At 41.4% G+C, this 25,228-nt stretch overlaps 1 protein-coding gene across 1 annotated transcript in view; it reads left to right on the top strand.

The window, feature by feature from the left end:
- Positions 1 to 25,228, top strand: part of RUNX1T1 (RUNX1 partner transcriptional co-repressor 1) — a 134,623-nt gene that overhangs the window by 105,095 nt on the left and 4,300 nt on the right. The window contains 2 exon segments of the mRNA XM_038579733.1: positions 8,666 to 8,734; positions 13,720 to 13,910. Of these exon segments, the coding sequence (XP_038435661.1) occupies positions 8,666 to 8,734; positions 13,720 to 13,910 (260 nt within the window).

Below are 25,228 nucleotides of genomic sequence, written 5' to 3'. Positions count from 1 at the left end.
GGGTTCCCAGGGTCCCTGTGTCACGGAGACGTGTGCCTCCCCACTTGCTCTGTGCAAGGACCAAATCCTCAGGGAGTGCCTGGGCTTCCGTGCCTGCAGCAGGCTCTCCAGGGACCTGCTACCGCTGGCAGGGCTGGATGCGTGTTGTCCGATTTTTTAATTGGAGGCCCAGTCCCTATGACAGCCTTGTTTTCCAGCCGTATCTCTTACATGAATACAACACTCGACCAGGAAGAAAGACCTAACGGTGACACAGGCTACTACTGCTGCCGCTTGCAAATTAGTGACGAAGGTAGCGCTGCCTTCTGGGGATTTGACTTTACCGTAGATTGCATAAGACCTTCATTTTTTTTTTTTCCAAATTTTTATTTAAATTCTGGTTAGTTAACATATCGTGTAATATTGGCTTCAGGAGTTCATAAAGCCCTTATTAATTTTAGTTACCTATACGACTTAATAGAATTGTGTGTTAGTAATTTGTTAATATGTAGCCATATCTACTATTGATACATGGAGATTGTGATGATATTCTATTTATAACCTCAACAAATACATGGAAAGAGATCTTAAGCCTCGGAGAACTTTTGAGTCGCCTATGAACTTTTGCCTTGATTAATAACAAGATGTCACCATTTATACTGCCAGCTACTACAGGAGTTTTCTATCTGAGCAAACTGAGTGGAGATGGATTGGTGTTGATCTGTGTTCTCTCATCTCTTTATTTGTTTAGCCCCACACCTGTCAGCCAACTCAGGGTGCAGTCCCTGCTGCAAACGAAAGTAGTTACACATATGCAGATTAATCTCCTGACTTTGGCCTCATTATCCCCCATGGCTGATTATCAAAAACTAAAAAGTTATCCAAGTATTTGGCAATTGATCATATGATCCTTTTTATTGAAATTATTCTTAGACAATAAAGTGCCTTTTGTTTTTTAGGTTTGTGGATTGCTGCTAATCCCTAAATGCTGAATGGGTATTGCCATAAGTATTCTATAAAGAAAGATTCCAAGTCAACTTACTTTACCCACTTACCTAGTGGGTAGTAAAATGTGGGTAGTAAACTGTGCTTTATTTTAAAGCACATTTTAAAGACAAATGTACATTTGTTAGGTTAAATTAAGACAAGAAATGAAAATAGATTTAAGTTTAATTTGAACCAACATTGGTCCACATAAAACTATTTGGAGCAGAGTTGAGTAAATATCGTGGTTTTTTTACTTCCTTATTGTAAACAAAAAATGGTTAATCAAGATAGATCTGTTCAGGACAAATAAAGGGGGTCTTTTGTAACCATCCAGTGTAGGCAGAAATTGAAGACTTAAGTGAAAGTGTTGAGTTTAACGTGCTTTATTGAACAGATTTGTTGAGTCAGTACATACTTACTGAATGTTTACTGGGTGCCAGGTTTTGTGTTAGGCAATGGAATAAAGGAATAAAAGCCTACCTTCCTTCCCTTGAGGAACTTTTGCTCTACTGGAGAAGATAGGCAGGGCAGGGCCACTGCTAATGGCCTAGCTCCCGACGGCCACTTCAGTTAAGTCCCCTGAATGGACAGGATCAGTATTATTTGCTGCCAACTATAAAAGAAAAAGTTCAGAAACTGATGGGACTTCATGCCTGAGTGAGTTATTTTCAGTACACAGAATTAGAGGACATTATATCCTCATCACTGTTGTGTACACATTCTGGTGATACAAATGTATCCATTTCTCTGTAAACTAAAAGAATAAAACTGGTTTTAAAAACTTCTTAGGAGTACACAAATTATATTATTTCTAATGATGCTTAATGAATTCATAGTTGTGGTAATACGAGGTGACTTAGGCCTTAAGCTTCTGTAGATTGTGTTATTCAAAGACTACAAGCATTCCCTTTCTTTGCGTGGACTCTATTTTTCTTTTAACAGTCATGTTAAGTAGAACAGACAGTCATGTTCATTAGGGCCACAGAACCCTAGATTGCCTTTTAAGAAACCATCACAACTTGAGAGATAACATGTCAAGAGCCACACAATGTGTGAGTTTAAGCGTCTCGCATGTCGTATCATCGTGTGTCCTTTCCTAGCCTTGAAGCCTGTGAGTTTTGTTCTGTGGGGCTGAGCTGTGGCTCTGAGACAGTCGGTGCTTTGTAATCATGGGCCATGCTCATTCACATTAAGTGTTCTCTAAGGTTCTCTCCTAGGTTTTGGAGTTGAATGTATTGATGTGTAAAGAAAGATTGCCTGATGAGTCTGATTTTTGCCACTGGGAAGTGTGTCATGGTGTTTGTGTGTGTGTGTGTCTAGATGAGAACTATGACTATGCCTATGTCTTTGTGTACACATAGATCTCTGGACCTTACATTACCCCTCTTGCTTTGAGTTCAATTCTCTCAATTCTGCAGCTGCTACAGAGGTCAAATGAGACCTGCAGAGCTTCAGAATAATATTGTAAGAGATATCTTTAGTTCAAAATATTTCCTTGGTTACCTCCCTAGCTTGGAGACACTGGCAATGTTTAGTCACACACACATTCTGAGCATGTTTGAATTGCATTTGGGAACTGGACAGTGAGAACGTAACCTCCATGACCACTCGGTTGTACTTGTTCAGCTTATTCCTGTTCTCACTCTTGAAATATATCCATAGTGTTAAGTCAGTGTAAGGGATCAGTTAGAGAGCATGATTAATCTATTACTAATTGAATCTTCGGAGTTTTCCTTAGATAGTAATTAAATAAAGGCTATTTGGAATAGCCTCTTGAACAGTCTTAAAATTGAGTACACCCCAAGCCCATGATGTCGTTTTAATTCAGAAACAGGTTGGTATCATGAAGGACTCTTCAAAAGATTAGATTTTTCCTTGAGATCCTAAGATTTATATTACTTTTATTCTTATTATTCACTTTCCAAGAAAAACCCCAAATATTCAAGGACTAAAATTAGAAAGCAAAGTTTAAAAGAATTGTCTTATTTTCAAAGTATGGTTTGTTCTTGGTACATTTAAGTTGCATTATGGTGTGAATTTCACTGAAGAATGAGCTGATGGCACCAGAATTGACAGGATCACTGAAGTAGAATTGCTTTTGTACATATACATGGGTAGCTGCTGGTTAGCACTTCAAGTGATTGTTTATCTGGGTCCCTGGCTGCTGCTTTTCTCCTCCTATCTCCATTCATCTTTTTGTCAGTATGCTGTTCATATCACTCTCTCGGCTCCCAATATTTCATTTCTTTCAAGCTATCTTCTTTTTACTGCCTGTGTACTATTCTAGAATCCTCCTACAGTTCATCTCGTATCTGTGTGCCTTCCCTCCATGTTTCTCAAGAAGTTCTCTGTACCATTAGGGCTAAAAGAGTTACCCAATGATGAACTAATTTTGGAGCCTGAGACATAAATCTCCAAAATAGGAATGATGTGTTTTCCATTTTTTTTTTTTTTGTAATGTTTGAATAGCATGATGAGAGTGTATTAAATTCTGAAAATACCTTCGTGTATGTTTTGGTAAGAGTTTACTTCCTGCTAGCAAGAGAAATGTCAGACGATTTTGTTTGTTTGTTTGTTTTAAACGGAATGAAAAGTCCAGTTGATAAGTCCTCAAAAAGGCAAGAAAATTCTAAGTTTGGCAAATTAATACCACCCGTGCCTCAAGTAGATAAGGAAGTTGGTATTTTAAAACTCCTCCGGCCAGCAACCTTTCTTGTTGTCCTATAATTGAATTATAGAATTTCTCATTACTGTCTAAAACCTTAGGAAATCTAGCCTGAAGGTTAAAAGCACAGATTGTCTGTGCTTGAGCCCCTACTTCCTCTTCTTCCTAGTTTTTTCACCTCTGGCAAGAACTCTGTGCCTCAGTTTCCTTATCTATAAAATGGGAATGGTAATGATATATACTTCATACATATGAAGTTTCTGTAGTCATTGAGTTAACAGATACAAACTCTTCGGGACAGTGCCTGACCCATAGTAGATGTGATCAAAATAATAGCTGTTATTATTATTTCTAATACATTATCTCAAAAATAACTTTAAAGGACAGTGGTACACAAAACCTCCCTGCTTTGCATCCAAGATTATAAAAGTAGAGTAGATTCTTAAGGGTTTTTTTTTTCATTCTGAAAATACTTCCAAACAGAAATTTTTAGGTGGCTACTTTATTTCACAGGCAGAAAAACTAGAAAAGGGGAATTCTATTTTTTTGTTTTTGTTTTTTGGGTTTTTTAGATTTTATTTATTCATGAGAGACACACAGAGACAGGTAGAGACACAGGCAGAGGGAGAAGCAGGCTCCCTGCGGGGAGTCCCATGTGGGACTCGGTCCTGGAATCCCAGGATCACACCCTGAGCCAAAGGCAGACGCTTAACCACTGAGCCACCCAGGTGTCCCTGAAAAGGGGAATTCAGAATTAAATGCAGTATACCTGTTGTACCTCTGGGACCATCATTCATAAACTACCAGGCAATGGAGAAATAGTTTGCTCCCAACCAAAGAAATACATCCTTTCTTACTATCAAATTATGAAAACCACAAACACACTGTTCAGAGTATACTGCATATAAAAGTTTATAGAGTTTTATATTCTTATATTGATTCCTTTAAATCACATCATGAAATTCATTCCAAGACCATTCAGCTGAGCTCCTAAGTAAAGTGCCCACTGTATTTAAGTATATTGGGTTTAAAAAGATGGGCGTATTAGTTAAATATACCCATATTTTAAAGACGAGAAGAGATGATTGCCTCCTGGAGCACTAGGTGTTTTTATTGTTAAAAACAGAAATCGTAATAACAATTCTAGCTTCTAGGTTTGGTTTGGGCTTCTGAAACATAATATTGAAGTTTCTGAATTATCCTTACAAGTAATAAGCAGCATTTGTAAAGATGAACTCACTTAACTCATCCGTGCTTTCGGTGGTTTTTGTGATAGATATTATCATGATCTCAGCCTCATTCTGCCCACTACAGGATGAAGGCCATACCCAGGTACTGCCAAGCTATGAGCCTTGCTGTCCTGGGTCACATGAGGTCCCATTGGTTCTCCAAAGGCTATCAGCTCATCCCTTCATATTTATTGATGGCGGCCCTGGCTGTATCTAGTACCCAATGGTCTCCATTCTGTTGTAAGTGTAGTGCATCTTCCTTTTCCTACATCATAGATTGCTTTTTCTGTTCCTCCACTTGCTTGTAACAACTCCCACGCCCTGACACAGTCCCTGTCTTCATAGATGTGTTCTCTTCTCGAAACTCCTCCTCTTCTCCTCTCACCCCCAAGCAGTTTGCCTCCCAAAGCAAGCCAGACTCAATTTAGGGCCTTTTCTATAATTTTGCAGTCTTTTGGTAGTTATGTTTCACATTTTAAAGCATCTCCTATAGGCTTATCTGTATTTGTTATTACGACCGCATTTTAATACAACTATCCATTTTATAACAACTGGTACTTTATAGGTGGCCAAGATTTAATGGTTAAAAATTAGCTTCTTTAAAATCTGGGCCTTAAAAACATAAGGTGTTTTGCATATGTTTGTCTAGAGCAGTCAATATTCTAAATGAAGAACGTCCTAGGAGGGAAGTTGTCTCTTGTAATGTTGAGCGACTTCAGGACTTTTTTTTGTTGTTGTTGTTTTAAACTCAATATTGCCAATATAGACATTGTTATTGCTGCTACTTCAACAGAAGAGAAGATAGTACATCTATTAGTCATTTGGTTTTCTGTAGCAATTGTAGTATTCATCAGGGTATCAAAAATAGATTCTGAGGAGTACATCTACTGATCACTCCATTCATTTGGTTGGTAGACCTGATGTTTATTTAGCTAAGACACAGTAACTTAGAACTAGAGAGGATATTGTAAAATGTGTGTGTGTGTGTGTGTGTGTGTGTGTAAATCTATATATATTCTAAAAATAATCTGCCTTTAGATTCTTCTCTTATTTTGAAAATAAATTCTTCTAGAAAGTAGGATGAGATTATGAAAACTTTTACTTGACTGGCTTTGGTGTTTCTATCAGGTTTCAAGGTCAGATGCAGTTTGAGTCTATATGTCACTGAGAATTTTAGGGATATATAGCCAACTTGAAATACTGCACAACTTTCCAGTGTGGTATATGGACCCTCACAATCTCTACTGTAAAGCGCCTGGGAAGGTGGGTGCCTTAATAAGCCTTATACATTATCTTTGAGTAAATTTGGGAACTATAAACATTCCTGAGTTTTAAATAAAATTTATAAAAGTATCATGTAAGAAATTTGAGGCCTTTCCAACAGGACTAAGACAGGGAATTACTAACTATGGAAATAACTTTTATACCCAAGTGACATATTCTTAAGGAATAAAAAATTACTGTTTTGCATATTGCTTAATCCAAATCTCTTGAGAGGTATTTTTGCTTGTTTTCTTTTTCCTTTTTCTTTTCTTTTCTTTTCTTTTCTTTTCTTTTCTTTTCTTTTCTTTTCTTTTCTTTTCTTTTTTCTTTTCAAGTTTTCTGCTATGTGGATATAACTGCTGGGAGAAAAGAGAAACTTGAAGGTGCTTTTTTCCACCTTAATTATTGATGAGGAAATACGTATCCATTCTTACTGGACAGCCTTCTGAATAATAGTAACAGTGATAACAGTAATGAGGGTAATAGCATCTAATGTCTAATGAGAGTTTGGAATGTGCCGTGCCAAGCATGTAATAGGAAGTACTTCTCTCAGTCTCCACAGCAGGGCACTCAGATGTTGTACTGGTGTCCCCACTTGCAGATGTGGTGACTGAGACATAGAGAAACTAACTTGCCCAAATGCCACCTGACTAGCAGGTGACAAAGCCAAGATTCAACGTGACTGGCCTCCAGTGATCTCTGTTCTGCTTAGGCAATCTGGGGCAGTAATTAGTTTCTTCCATGCATGGCCTTTGGATAACCTAACGTTACCCTTCCCATTCCCTGTAATAACGATTGGCCACGATAGCTTTTACCAAGCTATTGATCTTTTCTTAATCCGATACATGGAACTTTTTTTTTTTTCTACTTTGGAGAAGGCATGATTTTTCAGTTTGTCTTCAGACTTCACATACCTATTCTTATATATAAAACAAGATCTAGTCCTAAAAAGCTGCCATAGGTTTTATCTCTGTTTCATTGTGTCATATGGCTAAATGTGAAGTTGATTACACTTTATTTCTTCTGGAAATAGTTTTAGTGGTGTGGAAGGTAATCCTGACAAATCTAATTAACCACATCACATTTCCTTGAAGTCGTGTGCACACCAAACAGTTTTATCTAAGCTGTTTTGTGAATGAAAATTACTTAAATGAAGACGCTTTGGTTTTCATCATTTTTCTTATAGAAATCAATGTATGCATGAAAATACCCAATAAGAATGGGTATTTCAAAGTCTGTCTGATTATCAAGGAATCATGAAATTGTAAAGTTTAAAAAATGTGTTTATTTGCAATAATTATAGATCTAAGAAACATTGCAAAAATAATACAGAGAGTTTCCAGATAGCCTTCATTAATCTATAATAAGCATTTGCTAATTCAGAATAGTTGTGGAAATCTTCAGTTTTAGCCGCTGATAATCTATGTACCATACAAAGAATCAAAACATTCAGATTTATTTAAGGCATTCAAATGTAAAATGATATATACTTAGCTAAATAGATCATTCTTTTCTCTGTTTCCCATATTCTGTATTCTGCTATTGACATTTCTTATAAATGTAAGGAAAATTTTAATTCCTTGAAATTTATCCCGGGTTAAATGATTATTTTATTTATAAAAGTTGAAATAATTTTTTTCCTGCCCCCACACCTCTAAATACATAGGCTTTCATTGAAAACTCAGTATGGAAGACTTGTAGTATATACTTTAACTATGGAAGACTGTGTACACTTTATCTTTTATCATATATGGAAAAATATAAAATGTCATTTCCATGAACATGTTATTTTGGAGGTTAGCATTTCGACATCAACTTTATTATGACCTGTTTTCCCAGACTTTTAAATTTTGACAAGGATAAGCACCTCATTTCATTTTCTGTGAAACACCATTTTCTGTTTTAGAAAGCATGTACTAATCCTCTTTGTTAACTGAATATCTCTGAATCCATTCTAATGATTCTTTCTTCCTTCCACCCATGTCAAATCCATATGATCCAATTTGTGTGAAAATGTTTAGTGCTCAGCGAGATTTTTAAGAAGTAATTAAGTGTAAGAACTGGTTAGCCATGGAGGGTAAGACTCGCTATTTATTGAAAGGTGGTGGAAATCAGAGCTATGTGAAAATTATATTAGCTTAAGATTGGCTTTTTTGACTACCAATTTGACTCTTGAAAAGAAAACTACCAAATACAATTTATTTTCTTTAACACAATCAAGTATGCCTATAGAAGCTCCCACAATGAGAGAGTGTTGGGAGCAGCGCTCCCAGACATCATATTGTATAATGCAATCATTGAAGTTGTTTAATTTTGAGCATACAAGGCATTTAGACCGATGACCTTCTGTTTTCCTTGAGTTCTGACGACTGGCCTTGCTATTTGTGTTTATTTTCTAGAAGCGGAATGCTCAGCCTTTTAAAATTACGTTTTTGTAGAGCAGCCAAGAGACCGGGCATTGCTTGCTTCTATTCTGTGTAATGACATAACATGCTTATGGTGCTTTCTTCTTCTCCCCACCCGCTTTGCATCCTTTTCCTAGATGCGCATCGGGAATTCCTTCACAGGCCTGCTTCTGGATACGTGCCAGAGGAGATCTGGAAGAAAGCTGGTAAGAACTGTTGAAAAACACGAGTCTAGTGTTCTGGCAGCTGTGCACAGTTGTTCATGCAGCGATGTGAGGAGCGACAAGGAGGGCCTTTACTGCTAACAACAACAAAAACAAAACAGCCCCCCACCACAAACCCAAATTTTAAAGTCCTAATTAATATTCTTCAACCAGGCCTGATTAGAACACGGAATAGTTTTTATTTTAGTAGCATCTGCTAGTGCCACGTAATTGACCGTCTGGCAGTATTTCTGTTTTAAACCCCTGTTTCTCAGGTGGTAACATGGTTTCAGGCTGAAAGCTGGCATAAGAGGTCTCAGCTTGCATGCAGTTTATTCTTAATGAAAAAAAAAAAACAAAACAAAGATCTAATGCCTTAGAAATTACATTGCGTACATCAGTCTTTGCTCCTGATTTTAAAAAATTCAGATATAATTGACATGTCTCTGAAGTTTAAAAATCCCAGCAAAACTAGTTGTCTTGTTGAGGCACTCTGAGATTTTATGATTACGATTACAATTTAAAATTGATCTTCTCTGCTAATTAATATTCAGTGGCCCGAGCGAAATTATTTCCTAAGTGAAATGACAAAGTTCCCTTCCGCGTACATTATCAGATTTTCGTTAAGAGATACTGCTCTGCATTTTCAGGCTGATTTAAAGTTCTTGGTGACACACTGACTTCAGAAAGTTCAGATCTGGCAGGATCTTGGTGGAATACCAACACTTAAAAAGTGGAGCTAAAGCCTTGCAAAAGCTGACTCAGGAGAGAAAGCGTAAAACCTGTTTCAGGAGTTCAAGTCGACATAACAGACACAAACTGTGGCTTTGAGCTGCTGTAACTCCAACTATTAAAATAGTTTGACTTGAGAAACTGGAAAATGCTGTTTCTGCAAAGGGTCAAATGAGTGTAAGGCTCTAACCCTAATGAAAATGAAATAGCGAAGGGAAAAGGGTCTCTTTGGGTTGTGATTTGACCCAGCCATGTCTGTAGTTCTTTGCAGCTTGGCTGATGCTCTGACCATTTGGCTCTTAGCCAAGTGTTTTTAAAGATTTTCTAATAAATACCTGGTTTTGTAAGAGTGATAAGGAATTTCTGAATCCAATAGTATGCTAGGCCTACTAGCTTGGCCAGAGAACCCGAGGGTTCTCTTGCATGTCCAATATACAAATCAGATAGATTATTCAGCTTAAAGGTGATATAGGTTGCTCAGCTGCATAGTCTTACCAGATTTACAGTATCACCTCTAAGGAGATTTCTTCATGGGCCATGGGCTACTCCCAAGCTGTTAAAATGTGCTGAGTGTCACTTATTTGGAAAAAGAATTGCTCTATCTGCTTTCTGACCACTTTTTCTTCCCCATTCTTAAGCTGTCATTGCAACTTACTCCAAGAAGAGACACAAAGAATTGCCCTTTTGGACAGCAGAAGGGATGGCATTTTATGTTGAGGGAGAGAGTCTTTCCTCTGCCTTTCCCTTATTTATGTGTATTTAAGTTAAATCCATGATAGTTCATAAAGAAAAAAGTGACAGTAAAGTCTTGTGTAATCCAAATTCCTTTTCCGTGCTATTATCTGCTCAAGTCTTTGTTTGACTGCTATTAAGTGCGAGCAGATTTTTCTGAATATACCACCTTTGTTGGAAAGTCAACTTGAATAGCTAGGCACAAAGGAAGTCCTACCATAAGTGGTAAGCAATTGGAAGCAGATTCAAAACTGCACTATATATTTTCCACTTAATCAGGTTCTTTAAAAATTTGACATGTTGTAATTCTATTGAGTCCACTATTATTTTTCTTCCCTGTTTTTGCGGGTTCCTGAAACTAATTCTGGGAATACTTGACATGGTGGGGGTTGTACAGTAGAAAAAGAGCAACATTTGCTCCTGTTGTATCTGTGCTCTCTAAGAAGGGTTAAACCTTCTCACACAAATGCCTGGAAATTTTTTTTTTAGATGTGCCTATATTCTATCCTAGGTCTTCAATCTAAAATACGACTTGGAAGTGGGGTTGGTTAAATTTCTGTTGTTCTCACAGTGGTATCCCAATCTGCTGCACAAAAACAGTTTGGGGATGGTTTTCTATGGATGGATGCTAATATTAAGGAGTGTATTAAATCCCCAAAGTACAGGTGACAGTTTCATCTGGAAATCTTGAATAACTGCTTATAATATTTATCTTTATAGGCTTCTTAAAAAGCGTTTCTAGTGTTTACAGTGTCAAGGCATCCAGCGTGATGAAAACACCAAGGGCAGAATGTGACATCTGCACTCAGCTTGTTACAATTTGAAAGCTTTTTTTTCCCCCCAAGATTCTAAAATTTGCTATGAGCAAATTTTTTTTTTAGAAGAAAACCTATAAAGTGTGTCTTTGCAATCAAAGTATTATACATTACCTTTGTGGCAAAGATAAGTAAATAAAAGAAAGTTTAAAGCGTTTGAAAAATATCAAAGGAGTAGAGCTCTCAAAATTCAGTGTAGTATATAACCAGTGCAGCCTTTGTCACAGAAAACTATAATTGCAAAAAGTATGTCCTGTGCATGAAAGTATATTGTATAATATTTAGCACCGTTGTATGTTGAGATGATTTCAGACTTGCAGAAAAGGTACCAAAAAAAAAGGGTATATAAAAAAATTCCCTTGCTTTAATATCTTTCTTTTCCTCTTTCCTTCCCTCCCTTTTTTTCTCTGTTAGGCATGTTTTTCCCCAACCACTTGAGAGTAAGTTGCAGGTGTGATGCCCTTTTACCCTAAACATTTTAGTGTGTGTTTCCAAAGCACAAGGACATTCTCTTATATAACTACAAGTACCAAAATCAGGACATGAACAGTTTGTAACCCACAGACCCCATGCAAATTCTACATGTTGCGCTATTGAGTCTAACAATGTAATAGTGTAACAATACACAGTTTTACATATTTTGGATCCTAACAAATGTTGGAGGCTGCATCAGTTTTCCCCTATAATTAGTATTTTTAAAAGCAACAGAAAAAGTAACAGAACACACCATACAGGTATGAAACGTCTTCATAAAATTGAGGGAAAAAATCTAACATAAAGATGGTTTGAAATCACAACCGAGTGTTTTCTTCAGTATATTTCTTTTTCAAACGATCGGTGAATGTTTGCAGTTGGTAATAAATATTCAAGCACCTTGCAAATGTCCTACCAACTCTCTTTGCTGATCTGTATATGCCTGTGGGATTAGAATAGGAATGCATAATTTAAATATAAATTGCCTGATTTGCATACACAATTAGTCAAGCTACAGCTTTGATCGTAAGCAAAAATTATTGTCCTGTATTACCACTTAGATAGAATTTTAATTCACCTTGAATATTCAAACTAAATTAGACCCTGGCTGTCTAGTTAGAAGGGCAGTACTTCCCTGGTGCCCCAGGTCGTTTATGATAGGGTAATAAAGGCATCTTTTCACCTCCTGGTGAAGAAAGAGCTGCAAGCTCTGTGCAGTACTCTGTTTCTATCCAGATTTTAAATGGCATATCTTAAAGCAACCAACAAAGGCTTAACATATTTTAGTTAATATTTCCAGTCTGGATCTTTCCCTTATATTTTAGCTCATAAAACCTAGCAGACAGTGATTACAAATGAAAGAACTTCAGAAATAATGTGGCTAAAGTGACAGAGGCTACAAAATTCATGCTAGCTAATTACTAGCGGAGGGCTTTTGATGATCCTCAAGGCCTGGGCTATAGAAGTGTGAAATAAACCATAGACATTTAAGGAACCATAGGAGTATTTGCATCTCTTACATTTTTAATCTACAGTAAAACATTTTTTTATTAGGAATCTATGTTTTTAATTAAACAGAACATTTAATTAAGGTGCTTTTTAAGTGGGTGAAACAATTAAGTGCAAACACTTGAATGAAACATGTCATAATTAGTTTTAATAGAGTGTTAATTGGTACTAGGTTTGCCAAGTTAATAATTACTGCTTATTAAATTTTCAATTAATCATTGTCATTTTGCTTTGAATAAAGATGAAAATTAGATAAACTAATTTAGGGGGAGGATATTTTCCCTTGTTAATTAGAACAGTTAATTTTTTTAAATGGAAATTACTTGTTTTAGTTGTCAATCTCATATTGTACATTAGTCAAATCTCTGCACCCTTCCCACAGCCAAAAATAAAGAGCTAATTTGACACCTTGCAGGTTTGTAGGCAGGCCTGATTGTTTTGGCCTCTGGTACGATTCAATTACGTTTGTCTCGTGCAACAGTTGGGTTATGCGAAGCTGTGTATTATTTGATTGAGTAGTTGGGCAACAACTGAAAATGAGAAAATTATCTTTAAAGAACCCTAATGCTTAGGGCATATACCCTGTAAGAGCATATTTCCGCATGACTCTGGAGATGACTTAGGAAAAAGAAGAGCCAGATCATCTGTTTCGTCCCAGATTTCCGTTAGCGGTCTACATTGACACGATTGCCATAGTAATTACCTTTCACTCTTGTGCTGTTTCACCAGCAAAATGATCGTTAGCACTTACATATGTGTATGTGTAAAATCCATTCCCCTCGTCTTTGTTTCTGAAAGCTCGACTCATGCCCTCCCTGTGTGCACAGTAACCTATAGCTCTGTGGCAAACCACCTCCTTAACGTGTCTGAATTATCCAGGCAGGTTTCTTGTGGTGGCTTTTGTCCTTCATCTACTTGAGTCGGGTCTCATAATCTTTTCTGGAGACCCTAGTTTGGTAGAAAAGTTGTAGTGATGCTACAGTAGTTTAAAAAGCTATTCCCCGACATGTAAGTTAAAGGAAAAAAAAATAATAAAAAGCTCACCCTTTGTTTTCTGAAATGAATCTCAGAAAGCTGCTGGCTTTTTAGAGAGCCACGAGAAGGGCCCTTGATTGGGCTGTGAGTCACACCGGTTCCCTAGAGTTCTGTGGGGCCGCCCTCAGGGGCCAAGGGTCTGCGCTAATGGGGGCGTGTTTTCTTGTCCCGTGCGGTCCGGCTGGCGCGCAGAGGAGGCGGTCAACGAGGTGAAGCGCCAGGCGATGACCGAGCTGCAGAAGGCCGTGTCCGAGGCCGAGCGGAAGGCCCACGACATGATCACCACCGAGCGCGCCAAGATGGAGCGCACGGTGGCCGAGGCCAAGCGGCAGGCGGCGGAGGATGCGCTGGCCGTCATCAACCAGCAGGAGGATTCGAGCGAGGTGAGGTGCCGGAGGGGGGCTCCCAGGGCAGGCCGGCCGTCCCTCGAACGCCACGGCTCGCTTTGGAGGCCGGGAGGTCATCAGTCAAAACGGGTGTCTGACTGAAGGGCCACTAGTCTTTGCGGGGGGTGGAGGGGTGGAGGGGGGTGCTGGGGGGGGCAGTGCATGCGGAACCCATAAAGGGCTCAGTCAGGTGTTGTCTATTCAAGACCTGAAACAGAAGCTCTGTCAAGAGAGGTGGTTTGTGTACGTGGCGGATCGCAGAATGAAGAGAGGTTCTTACAACCTCCTAGCGCCGTCGAGCCACTCGAAAGTCGGCTCCCCCGGGAGTTGGGGGTTTCACGGAGCCGTCCGCGCCTGCGTGCTCTCCAGCCCCCCTCCCCGCCCCCCACGCGGGTTGGGCCTGTCGTTTGGCAGTTTGACGTTTGTGAGGGATGCTCTGACACAGGCATGTTCTCCACCTTGTCTGTATAACCACTGGGCCGCCCATCTCCTAGCCTCACATCGCGGCCCCAGGTAGCAGCGTCTGGCATTAACTTGAGTATATGAAAACACACGCACGTAGCCCACGGGGCTCAAGCATCTGGGAAGGAATGAAAACATGGGACCTAACAATGCTTTTTAAAATGCTCCGCATTAATTAATGCGACACCACGATTCTCTCCCACCCCTCGGTGGCTTCAGATAAAGGACGGTGGTGCGCCGGTCACACCGAGCTCAGCCAGCAAGGGCGTCAACTGATAAATCCAGGGCCTACTACAACACATATCTATAATTTGTGAGGGAGAGTCAGAATTTAATTTGGACCAGGCTTCTCTGTAGATGAAAGACCCTGCGGGAATCACTCGATGCCCAGAGTTTCTATTTAATGTGTAGCAGATGAATAACATGGGGACAAAAGGAATTGATTTTCAACATTTGAAAGTTTCTGAGGAAAAGAGGGACAAAGGGAAGTTTATCTACTCTTTAACTGCTGACTTTTCCATTGTCGAATTAAGCTAGACATAAATTCAATTTTATTGGCATCTTGTGGCTAAGATATTTAAGGACCTTGTTTTGGGTTTGTTTTTTTTTAAATTTCTATTAATATCCTTTGGAGAGAATTTGTCCCGCTCCATTTGAGTTAGTAATACCGTGAAGCACAGTAGTTGCCTTCACTAAAACATTATCACTTACCCCAGAACACTTTAGGGCTGTTATGTATGGTTAAGAGTATTTTGTAGGCCACTGAATTCGAAAGATGAATTTTCGGAAGAAATTAAGAACAAGACTCTGTATTTGGCAAGTAGCATGCTCTATTCCTTCAGCAGCTAAAAGATTTGTACCTTTATTCCTAAAATCTACCCAGAAAAAAAAAAAAAAATATGATCTTGACATGAGTATTTAGCATTATAGAAATAAGGATCGTTAAGGTCATTTTTGGATTCAGATAATCTGAAAGGCAACTTAAGTCTGATGTCTTACTTTCCTTCTCTTTAAACGGCAGTACCTTTTTTAAGACTTAAGAGTCAGGGTAGGGGGCTTCATCCCTCCAGGAATTGAGTTTCTTTTCTTCTAAAGCAACGTGAACATTTCCCTGAGAATAGGAGAGCAAAACGTGGAGGAGAGATTTCCCTGGAATGAAGCTGAGACTTCTCTAGACTTGAACAGAAGTCTACACAGACATACGATAAAAGTGGTTTGACTGAGGACTCGACAGAGAAGTTAATCCATTAGCCTGAAATTAATGTTGCTACTTCTCCTGAGGAGTGATGATGTCTGTGAATAGTCTGAGCGCCTAGTGGTCATTTTAGTCAGCCCTCTCTTTTGCCCAAAGTCACAGGTAAATACTTGTTATTCTCCCCCCCCCCCCACCCCGGGAATGCTTTACTTTTAATTTAGGAGTGGGGACAAAACTTTGAATCCAACGTATTCTTTTTCTTGCCTCTCCCTGAGGAAAATATACCTTTTCATAGAAATGACCTGATAAAAGCCACCCCTGCAGTGATGCTTGCAAGTCACCTCAAGTCTGGAAAGCTCCCTGGACCCCTCCGGGACAGAGCCAGAACAACTTTGGCTTCCTTGGGCTAGGGTATAGCCCCCTATTCCAGCCTTCACTGGTTGGCCCCAGAGCAGGCCTCTCATGGGCCAGCACTGCTTGGCCCAGCTGATTTGCAAAGAGAGTCCAGGTGCTTCTCAGAACTCCCTTCTGTTTCAGGAGGTTTTCTTAAATTTTAGCCACTGACCCCAAATAAGATACACATAGTGTTGTGCTTTAGAAATTTGATGAATTGTTCTTTGTTTTCCTCAGAAGAATACACATGAAGTCTGTCTGCCATGGTAATTGGTTTAAAAAAAAAAAAAAAGACATATTCTCATTAAATGTAGGAACCATTGATTTAAAAAACTCTACTAAGAAATTAATGGGCATTCATTAAAAAAAAAAAAAAAAAAAAAGTTATGTTTGTGACCTGCCCAGGGCAATTGGTTATTCAATACATGTAACTCTAAATTACTCACATCCATGCATTCATTTATTATTTCCATAACAAAGTTTTGAGCTTTTATTCCACATCAGGGTCCGTGCTAGGCACTGAAGGTAGCTCTGCATTCATGTGAGGAGGCAGATCGCTAAAGTAGAAGAGTCTTAACAGGTTTTGTGTGAGGGCTTCCAGAAATTACGTTTCATTTCATCTTATAGTAAAGAATAATCGAGAACTGGTCAGCACCTTCTCTCCATCTCCCTCCACCCCCATTGCTTCATCACTGTTTCCTCGGGTGGGGGGGCAGGGGAGGCATGTCATTGCCTCTGTGCAGGAAGAAGAGAAGAGGTGGGAAAAGAAGCTTTGAGAACAGGAGGGCTCTGTGGCTGGTGAGTGGATTGGAAGGATCACTCGGGCTGCAGTGCAGGGAGAGATCGGAGGAAACTAAAAGGAAGGAGCAATCTGTTTCAGGAGACCGATGGGGATGAAGACGGTGGATAGTGGCGCTGGGGGTGGAGGAGATTGTGTATGTTGGCTGGGAACCCATGAGAGAAAATGGGCAGGATTTCATGACTCGTTGGCTGTCAAGGAAGAAGAAGGCCAGAAGAGGAGTTTGGGATGCAGACATCAGGTGATCTTACTTGAAAACATCTTCAGAAATTTGCTGGCTTGGATCTTCCCAGGGTGTGTGTTTTTCCTTCAGTTGAAGGGGTGGGTGGTAGTGGTGGTGATAGAAGGGTGGGGGGGTGGGTAGAAGAGGTCACCTTCATTTTTTGTGCATAAACAACACAAGTTAAAACATTTTAAGAAACACAGATCAGTTTCTGAATCCAGCTAGACAGAGGGCCCCTGTGAGTCGGAAGGGGTAAATAGCCCAAAGTCTGACACAGTTTGTGCTTTTTAATGTGAAAATCAGGATAGAAGTACATAAAAGTGGGGTGCAGGGCGACCATGCCTCCCAGTTTGAAGGACCCAATCCTGGCTTCCCCCTGTTGTCCCATGTAATTACTAAGTGGTCTCTCTTATTCTCAAGTGTTCTTGGTTTGTATAATAAATTATGTGGTCACACCACTTAAAGGCTGTGTTTGGGCGATTCGATGGTCATCTTTTGCTAGCAAAGCTCAGAGACAGGTGCATGGGGCAGAGAGAATCCAAAGGGAGGACCTGCATTCTAGCTCCAGCTCAGTTACTGTATCTGGCATCCTGGAGCGAATCCTCTCACTCCTGCCAGCCTTCATTTTTTCTTAGGAATGCGATGTTGCTTCCTTACCTCACGGGGTGGTTTAGTAGAATTTTTCTGTTTTTTTTTTTTTTTTTTTTTTTTGGACACATAATGTTTAGCAGGTTTTTTTTTACGCCCACAGTTTAATTCAGATGTTTTGAGAGCTGTAATGCAAGGCATCATTATCTGCTCATATTTCCACAGTCCCCCATCACAGAATACACTAAACTTTTCTGGCTGAAATAAATCTTTTTTTCTCCCTTTTCTCCCTCAGTTCGAAGCCGCCTCCTATTATAGACACATCTCTAAGCTAGATCTCATGGTCTAGATAATCTGAATCTATAGAAAGACATATGTAGATGATATAAATTTAGAAAAACATTATTCTCCCCTTCATAGGGACTTCGAGAAGGAATCTGAGCTTCAGCATCAGAAGACCCCATCTCTAGACTGAGATTCTTCTGAGCTGATGCCCGTGAATACTCCTATGATTTCACATATGGCAGGTGTATCTAATGCCCATTCTGCTTAGGAAAACCAGTGGTTCTGAAGAGTAGGCTGTGAAGAATGGAGAAATTCTAGGAGGCAACAAGAGTTGAAAATACTGAATGAGGGAGAAGAGCAAGAGGAAAGTGTAGAATCAGGAATGAATGAATAGACACAAGTATTTTTTTTGGCGGGGGGGGGATGCACGTGATTTATCATCCAGATGGGGACTCTTCTCAGAGTAGCAGGGGGTGTTTTGGCCAGGGCGGGTCAGTCCTACCCACCAGGCTGCCCATGCCCAAGCCCGCTGTCAGCATGGTTATTGAGGGTGGCAGGAGTTTGGTTTGGCCTGAGGAGAGACAGGCAGACCGATGGTGAGTGTTTCACTCTGTACCAGGTGTCACAGAAGCTGCAGCATGTATTTCCTGTGCTCTAGCACATTTACTCCTCTGTGAGTCCAGGTAGTGTAGACGCTGCTCTTGTCCTCATCTTGCAGCCCAGAAAAGCTGAGTCTTGGGAGGTGGAGCCTTTGCTCAGGGCCTCAGCCCAGATGGCCTGTTTCTCAGGCTGCCTTCTGAAGAGTCACATGGCAGTAGGGGAATTTCTCCCCCTCCCCCACTCCGATTGCCTATTAGTGTATCTGTTTCATCATTGGACTTCCTTCAGATTATTCCTACCTAGTTCTCTAATTTCATAATTATTAGTTTAGTAGAATGAGGCTGGGTGTGGGGCGGACATCCAAGCGATATAATGCTTTCTGGGGGCTCCTGGAGGGGGGGCTCAGTCCGGTTAAGTGTCTTCCTTTGGCTCAGGTCATGGTCTCAGACCTGGGAATATCCGGCCCCCATCATCGGGCAGGGGGCAGTCTGTTCTCCCTCGCCTTCTGCCCCTCCCTCAGCTCATGCTCACACTCTTTCAAATAAATAAAATATTTTAAAAATATTTTCTGTGCTTTCTCTCTCTCTCCCTCTGTTTTATAGTGTATTAACTTATCGCACCTAGAATATACTGCCAGCATTAGCGTAAAATAAAATTAAAAAAAGATATTTGCCACATCTGGCCACCATAAACTTTTAAAAAAATTTTTTCATATTAATGCTTGGTTTCCATACATGTATTTTTTTTTTTTTTTTTCTGACGAACATGGGCAGATTGGATCCGTTTCCAGAGAACCTGCTATGATTCTTCTTTGAGATCCATGATCTGTTCCAGCTTGGGGGATTGAAGCGAATGACTGGAAGTAGACATAGAATGAAGAGTAAATAATTCTATTTTAATAGCTTTGTATTTTAAGCCACCAAACTGATATCCCCCTAAGGTTAAAATGGCCATTATTTGTCATTCCTATATAGGTGAAGAACTGCACAGTTTATATTAGAGTTGGACAGTTCTGTTGCACTTGAAGAGAAACACTGATCAAACCTTTAAACTTTATATTTCCAGACCTGACCGTGTGGGCGAGCCACTCTGAAGTTTATCTTCTTTACTCCTAGAATTAATGGAACCACCCCCAACGGACTCTGCAGTATGTCCCAAACCATAGAAACTCCACCTGAGCGGACCCTGTAGAATTAGTTACCACACAGTTACGGCCCCAGAGTCTCAACATTCTGGTTCCTATAGGCACCCCATGATCCCCTCAGACCCATCGATCCCCACAACAATTTGGAGCACTCAGACCATCAGCTGTGATGTTCTAGGTTACAATACGATTTTGTTGTTGCTGTCTCATTAGAAGGTCAGCTCTTTGCATCCAGAGATACTCACTGCATAGTGGATGGAGGCCTGGACCTGGAATGAACTAGAGTGACACACCTCTTGGAGCTTTGGTTTTTTCCCTGTCTGTAACAGTAGAGTAAGGTTCATGTGACTCAACTCGTAAGGTTGTTGAGAGATGCAGATGAGTAAGAGTGTTTTATAACCAAGTCCCCTTCTGAGAGGGCAATGGATCTATGTAGGAGAGAGAAGTGGAAAGCCAGGTAAGAAGCTATTCTACAAGGGAGGGCAAGGAAGGAACTTGTGTGGTCACCATGAGCTTGGGAAATTGGGAAGAGAGATTGTGGCGGCGAGATATGCGGGGCTTGGCACCAACTCATTGCCGGGGCCAAAGCCGGAGTCTCGAACGAGATGATGAAGGCCCGAATGTGAGTGTTGCCAGCGGCTGAATGAAGCACACCAGAGGGCTGGGTTTGGGGAATGCTGACCCGGGAGACAGGAGCATCCTGCTGGCTGCAGTTCCAGAACCAACCGTTGAAAGTAGCTCAGGAATGAAACAAGGGCTGGAGAAACAGGTTGGAGTGTCATTTTCTTGCAGCCGAGACTTACAACCATGAGGGCTGATGAGGGAGAGTGTGGGAAGGAGAAGGTTCTCTTTATGCCAGCTTCCCGCTCTTGCCAGGGACTTAGAGGGAAATGGACAAATGGGGGGGTGGGGGGGGAGGGAGGTGGCAGCGTCAGAAACAGAATTGGAACATCTCAAGCCAAAAGTTAAGAGGCCATTTGGACAAGGGGGATGGAGAGAGGAGGCAGGGGGAGATGGTCAGTCGAGGCAAATCCTTAGATGACCTGAGGACCGTGAGGGCACAGAAGAAGTACAGGGGAAAGGAACCACTGTGTTTTCTCTGCAGCTGTCACTGCCTGTCGGGGGTGGCCTGGACCTGCAAGGATGGAGAGGATCTTGCTTTCTTCCTGCCAAGGCCAGGAGGGGTTACATGGTGCTGTCCTCCTCAGGGGCCGCAGGCTTTCTGATTCTAAAGATCATGCCCTGCAAAGATGGAGAGGGTCTTGCTTTCTTCCGGCCAAGGCCAGGAGGGGTTACGTGGTGCCGTCCTCCTCAGGACCTCTGCCCACCAGGCCCTGTGCCTGGCCCGAGTTCCATCCCAAAGTGCCTCGTGCGCTTCTGTGCCACAGGCACTGCGGCTCCAAGGGCTTCAGTACCCTGGCCCGTGGCTCTCAGGCCGCTACGTGATGTGGATGAAGTGAAACCCGAGGCAGGCTGACCGAAGCCACTCCGAATAGAAGCCGTGTCCACTGCACCCCGTGGTGCCTTGTGTGCAGCACTCCAGCTTCCCTCACTGACCTCGGTCTGCTTTCAGGGGTGCAGCACCCTTGTAACCTCATTCCTGCTGAAATAGGCTCGAAGCAGTATCTGAAGTGCACAGAGTGCAGCCCAAAGGCCTGGGTGAATCAAACCCTGGCCGTGTGGTTCTCTAGCTGTGTGATTTGAGGCAATTCATTTATTGTAAAAGTTACTCATTCTTTGGACCTCAGTGTCCTAAGCTGCAAAATGCATTTTGAAAGTGGTTTTCAACTCTGTGCAGCTCAATGCCAGTGTAAGATGTGATCGTACCGGGAATTTAAGGCCATGTGTCGTAGAGTTCTTTACATCTTGGGGATTTTCATCATGATCATTCTGCTGTATTCATTGAGCATCATGCGCATGCAAGAAGTTTTCTGGCGAATTGTAGGTGCATGTAGACCTGAAGAAACGTAATCAGGAGAAAATGGTTTGTTTCTTGGAAAAGGAAATTTCCAACAGTAAGAACCAGAAAGGATATTATTTTCCAGGTAGGGCTACAAAAGACCATTCTCATAGTCTCTAAGATAGGAAAAAGGGAACAATTTTGTTCTTAAGGATGAAGAGAATTGCCAGCAGGAAACCAAGTAGCAGCGATCTTTGACTCATGGCTTTGGCATTCCAAAGCTTTGGTTCCTCATTTTCCTTTCTTAGCTGTAGTATTAGCACATTTAGCAAAAGGGAGGGTTGTATCCAGCCTCATATTCTTCATCTGAGTCACAGCTTAACTTTGGTCAATGGCTGACTCCCATTTCTCAGGGGAAAATACCCTCTATGCCAAAAAGGGAATAATCATAGCACAAGTAAGGTAAGACTATAAAGTGCCACAAATGTTGAGAATGAAATTTGCTACGATAGGGTATTCTTGAGGCTTTTACAGGTTAACGGCAATTCAGTTGCCAGCAGCGTTCTTTAGAGGACTGAGAGGGAAGCTCGGTTATAGGATGGATGGATGGATGGATGGATGGATGGATGGATGGATGGAAAAGAAAGAAAGAAAAAAAGAAAGAGAAAGAAAGGAAGGAAGGAAGGAATGGAAGGAGGAAATGAAAGAAACCAACGAACAACTATCAGGAAATACTAGGCTGACTATAAAAAGCGTAAATTGAACACTGTAAAGTTAGATCAAACTATCGCTGATACACCCCTGGGTATGACACACAATTTGCACTTTCCACCTTTGTGAACAGCAGAAAGCTTAGAAATTTCAAACGGTCCAAGTTAGGGTTCTCACGAGACTCTGCACATCCCACTGCGCCCAGAAGTGTGACTGTTGAGAGGCTGAGTGTCCCCGGTCAGGCCTCAGTCTTGTCAGTACGGAGGAGCCAACAGGAAATTCAGCAGAGCCACCCCAGAGAAATGTATTAATAGAGATTGCTTTGTCTGTTTTCTAATGAGCTTTTAAAAAGGAATATGCACTTTGGAGGGGTTTCCTTTTGTTAATGGACCACTTGCGCCAAAGTTCCCCTGCACATTCATTGCAGTGCAGTGTGAAGAGCGGTAAAAATCTGTAGCATCCCCCCGGCCCCAGCTCATTTGAATTGCTCTTTGTTGTACTTTCCTACAGCTGAAGGTGGTTTTTTCCCCGGGGGTGGGTGGTAAATGAGTGGAATCGAACAACTTGGGACTGGGACTAGAGGTGAAGTGAGCCAGAGCTCTTGAATCCTGGGTCAGAACCCGGTGGAGCTAGGCAAGAAAGCTCAATTCCCAACAGCTTCATGATCCAAAACATCTGTTTCGCTATTTGGCCTAATTCCACTTTTTTATTTATAAAATTGTTCCCATCTTTGAAAACACTTTAAAAAATAAAGAAGTTCCCCGTTCCGTCCCTTCTTTCCACCCCCCAGCACATGCATTTGTAATTACCTGGTTTAGTCTGTGTGTTTAATCAGCTTAAATTGAGAAGGTTTTGCCTACATCTGATTTCAATCTGAAGTGCTGGGCAGTTACCACCCTTGTGTCTGCCAAGCTGTGCCTCTGCCAGAAACAGGATAAGACTCACACCAGGCTATTTCCTAAAGAAGCCACTTGACTCAGATTAGATGTTTAATTTCCTTAAAATATTGTTTTCGATCCAGGTCTCTGTTCTCTAATTGGGATTTTCTGATATAATTTAGGAATTTTGCTTATTTGCCGAGTTCCAGGATCCAGCTGGCATTATTCTAACTGCCTAAACCTCAGGGAAGTAAACTTCATCGTGGGCGCCGAGCACCCTACCTCACTCCTCTGAAGGACGGGCCAGGCTCACGTTATTCATGGCTTCGTGGGGCCATTCGATACACAATGAGATTGGACTGATTTTGATGAAGAAGGGGGCTTCTAAGTTATGGTAGAGGTCTCAGATCCAGAGGTACACAGCCCTTGAGATATTTAACTGGATAAATTTAAGTCAAAGTAGGAAGGAAAATTTAACTTTAATTCTATTTTTATTTATGACATCACCGTATAAACCAAGTTTCTAAATTGCCTCAGCTATGTCCACTTAAAACACCTCCCATCCAGAGTTCTGGAGTTTGGAGGCTCCTAGCACTTGGAAAGCCTGGAGGAGCCCCTTTATTTGTTCTCAAAATTAGATTGACGGCTACAAATCCCTTTGCATACCTTGGACGTTGTAAAACCATACACACCAGGATGATGGACTGATACTCTACTGGGGTGTTTTTGGTGGGTTTATGAGCCTGCCCTAGGCCATCCAACCAGCATGCTGGACGCAAAACCAATGCAGGCAGCGCAGCAGGGAGATGTTTAATACCCACATACATCGGGGCCTTTGAAAAGGTGTTACTTAATCGTGACACAACCACATACCAGTCAGCTGAGTTGGAGTAACCATAATAGTGACAAAAGTTTGTTTTGCAAGAAAATAATGAAAAAGCAAGGAAGATGAAAAAAAAAATTATATATATTGGTGGCGCCATGGTAAACTCACTTGGTAGAGCACTTCATGTCAGGAATGGTTTTGTCAGAGGAACTGGGCACATGTGAAGTTGGCTTCCGGAGGTCCCACCGGTTCCTGGAAGGGCCCCCACGGGCACTCCCCCTCCTCGGTTTCCTAACATCTGTCCCATGCCCATGCGTTTCTGTCTCTGGCTTGTCTGTGCTTGGATTCATGATGTTTATCTCAAAATTTAGATCTTAGAGGTTGCCTCACGTCAGCTTTCCTCATCTCTTGCAAAGCAGCTTGAGAGCTCGGCAGGGGACTCACCAGTTGTGAGTTTCCTCTCCTTTTCTAAGCACTCAGAGTTGCTGCGGTGGGAGAAAAATTTTTTAAATTTTTAAAAATTAAAAAAAAAGTTTCAGAGGAACCCCAGCAGCCAGGAAGCATTGTAGAGAAATAGAACCATTGTTTCCTCAGTTGTAGTATTTCCGGCTTTCAGAGTCAAATTAGGTATAGACTGATGGAGTCATTTCATGGGTGTTCATTGAGCACCTACTTTATAGCAAGTGCTGCTCTGGGTGCGTGCTGTGTATGGGAGAAAAACCAAGGAACCTGCCCTCTGGGTTGCTGAAGTGAAGGAGATGGTTGTCAGCTTGTCCTCCCACGTGGTTGTCAGGTCCACCGATTGCCGGGCTGCAGTGGGAAGGGCTGACCCACACCGAGGTTCGGGTGCCGTGCCTCAGTCTCCTTGGTCTGTCCCGGAGCAGGGAATACAGTCCTCCATCCCATCTCCTGCGTCATGTTCCTTGACTCTGATAGACGGTTCTCAGAGTCGCTCTTGTCCTTCCTGTTGGCATCCAGAGGGAAGGCGCTTCTGCCGGGAAGGGCGTCTTTGCACCTGACCTCAGTGGCATTGGTGTTAGAAGGAGACAACGCATAGACACGGCCATCGTTAGCATGGGCAAACAGAGACCCCGATGTGAAGATAGCCAGACCTGAAAGGAAGGGATTTTATAGTAAAACCAGAAAGGAGCTCCCACCGGTCTGTTGGATGTAACAGGTGTTGGTGGAAAAAAGTTGGGGCAATCGCAGCACGACACACGTCGTCTGTGTGTTTTAGGATACACCCATCCACATGGCCCTGCCTCCCACCCGCTTGCCAGAAAGTTCTTGAGCGTGGAAGGGGCAGTGTCG

This window comes from Canis lupus, chromosome 29 (assembly GCF_011100685.1).
Source record: "Canis lupus familiaris isolate Mischka breed German Shepherd chromosome 29, alternate assembly UU_Cfam_GSD_1.0, whole genome shotgun sequence".
Classification (NCBI taxonomy): domain Eukaryota; kingdom Metazoa; phylum Chordata; class Mammalia; order Carnivora; family Canidae; genus Canis; species Canis lupus.
The sequence above is the reverse complement of the archived record's forward strand: the minus strand, read 5'-3'. Positions and strand labels throughout refer to the sequence as shown.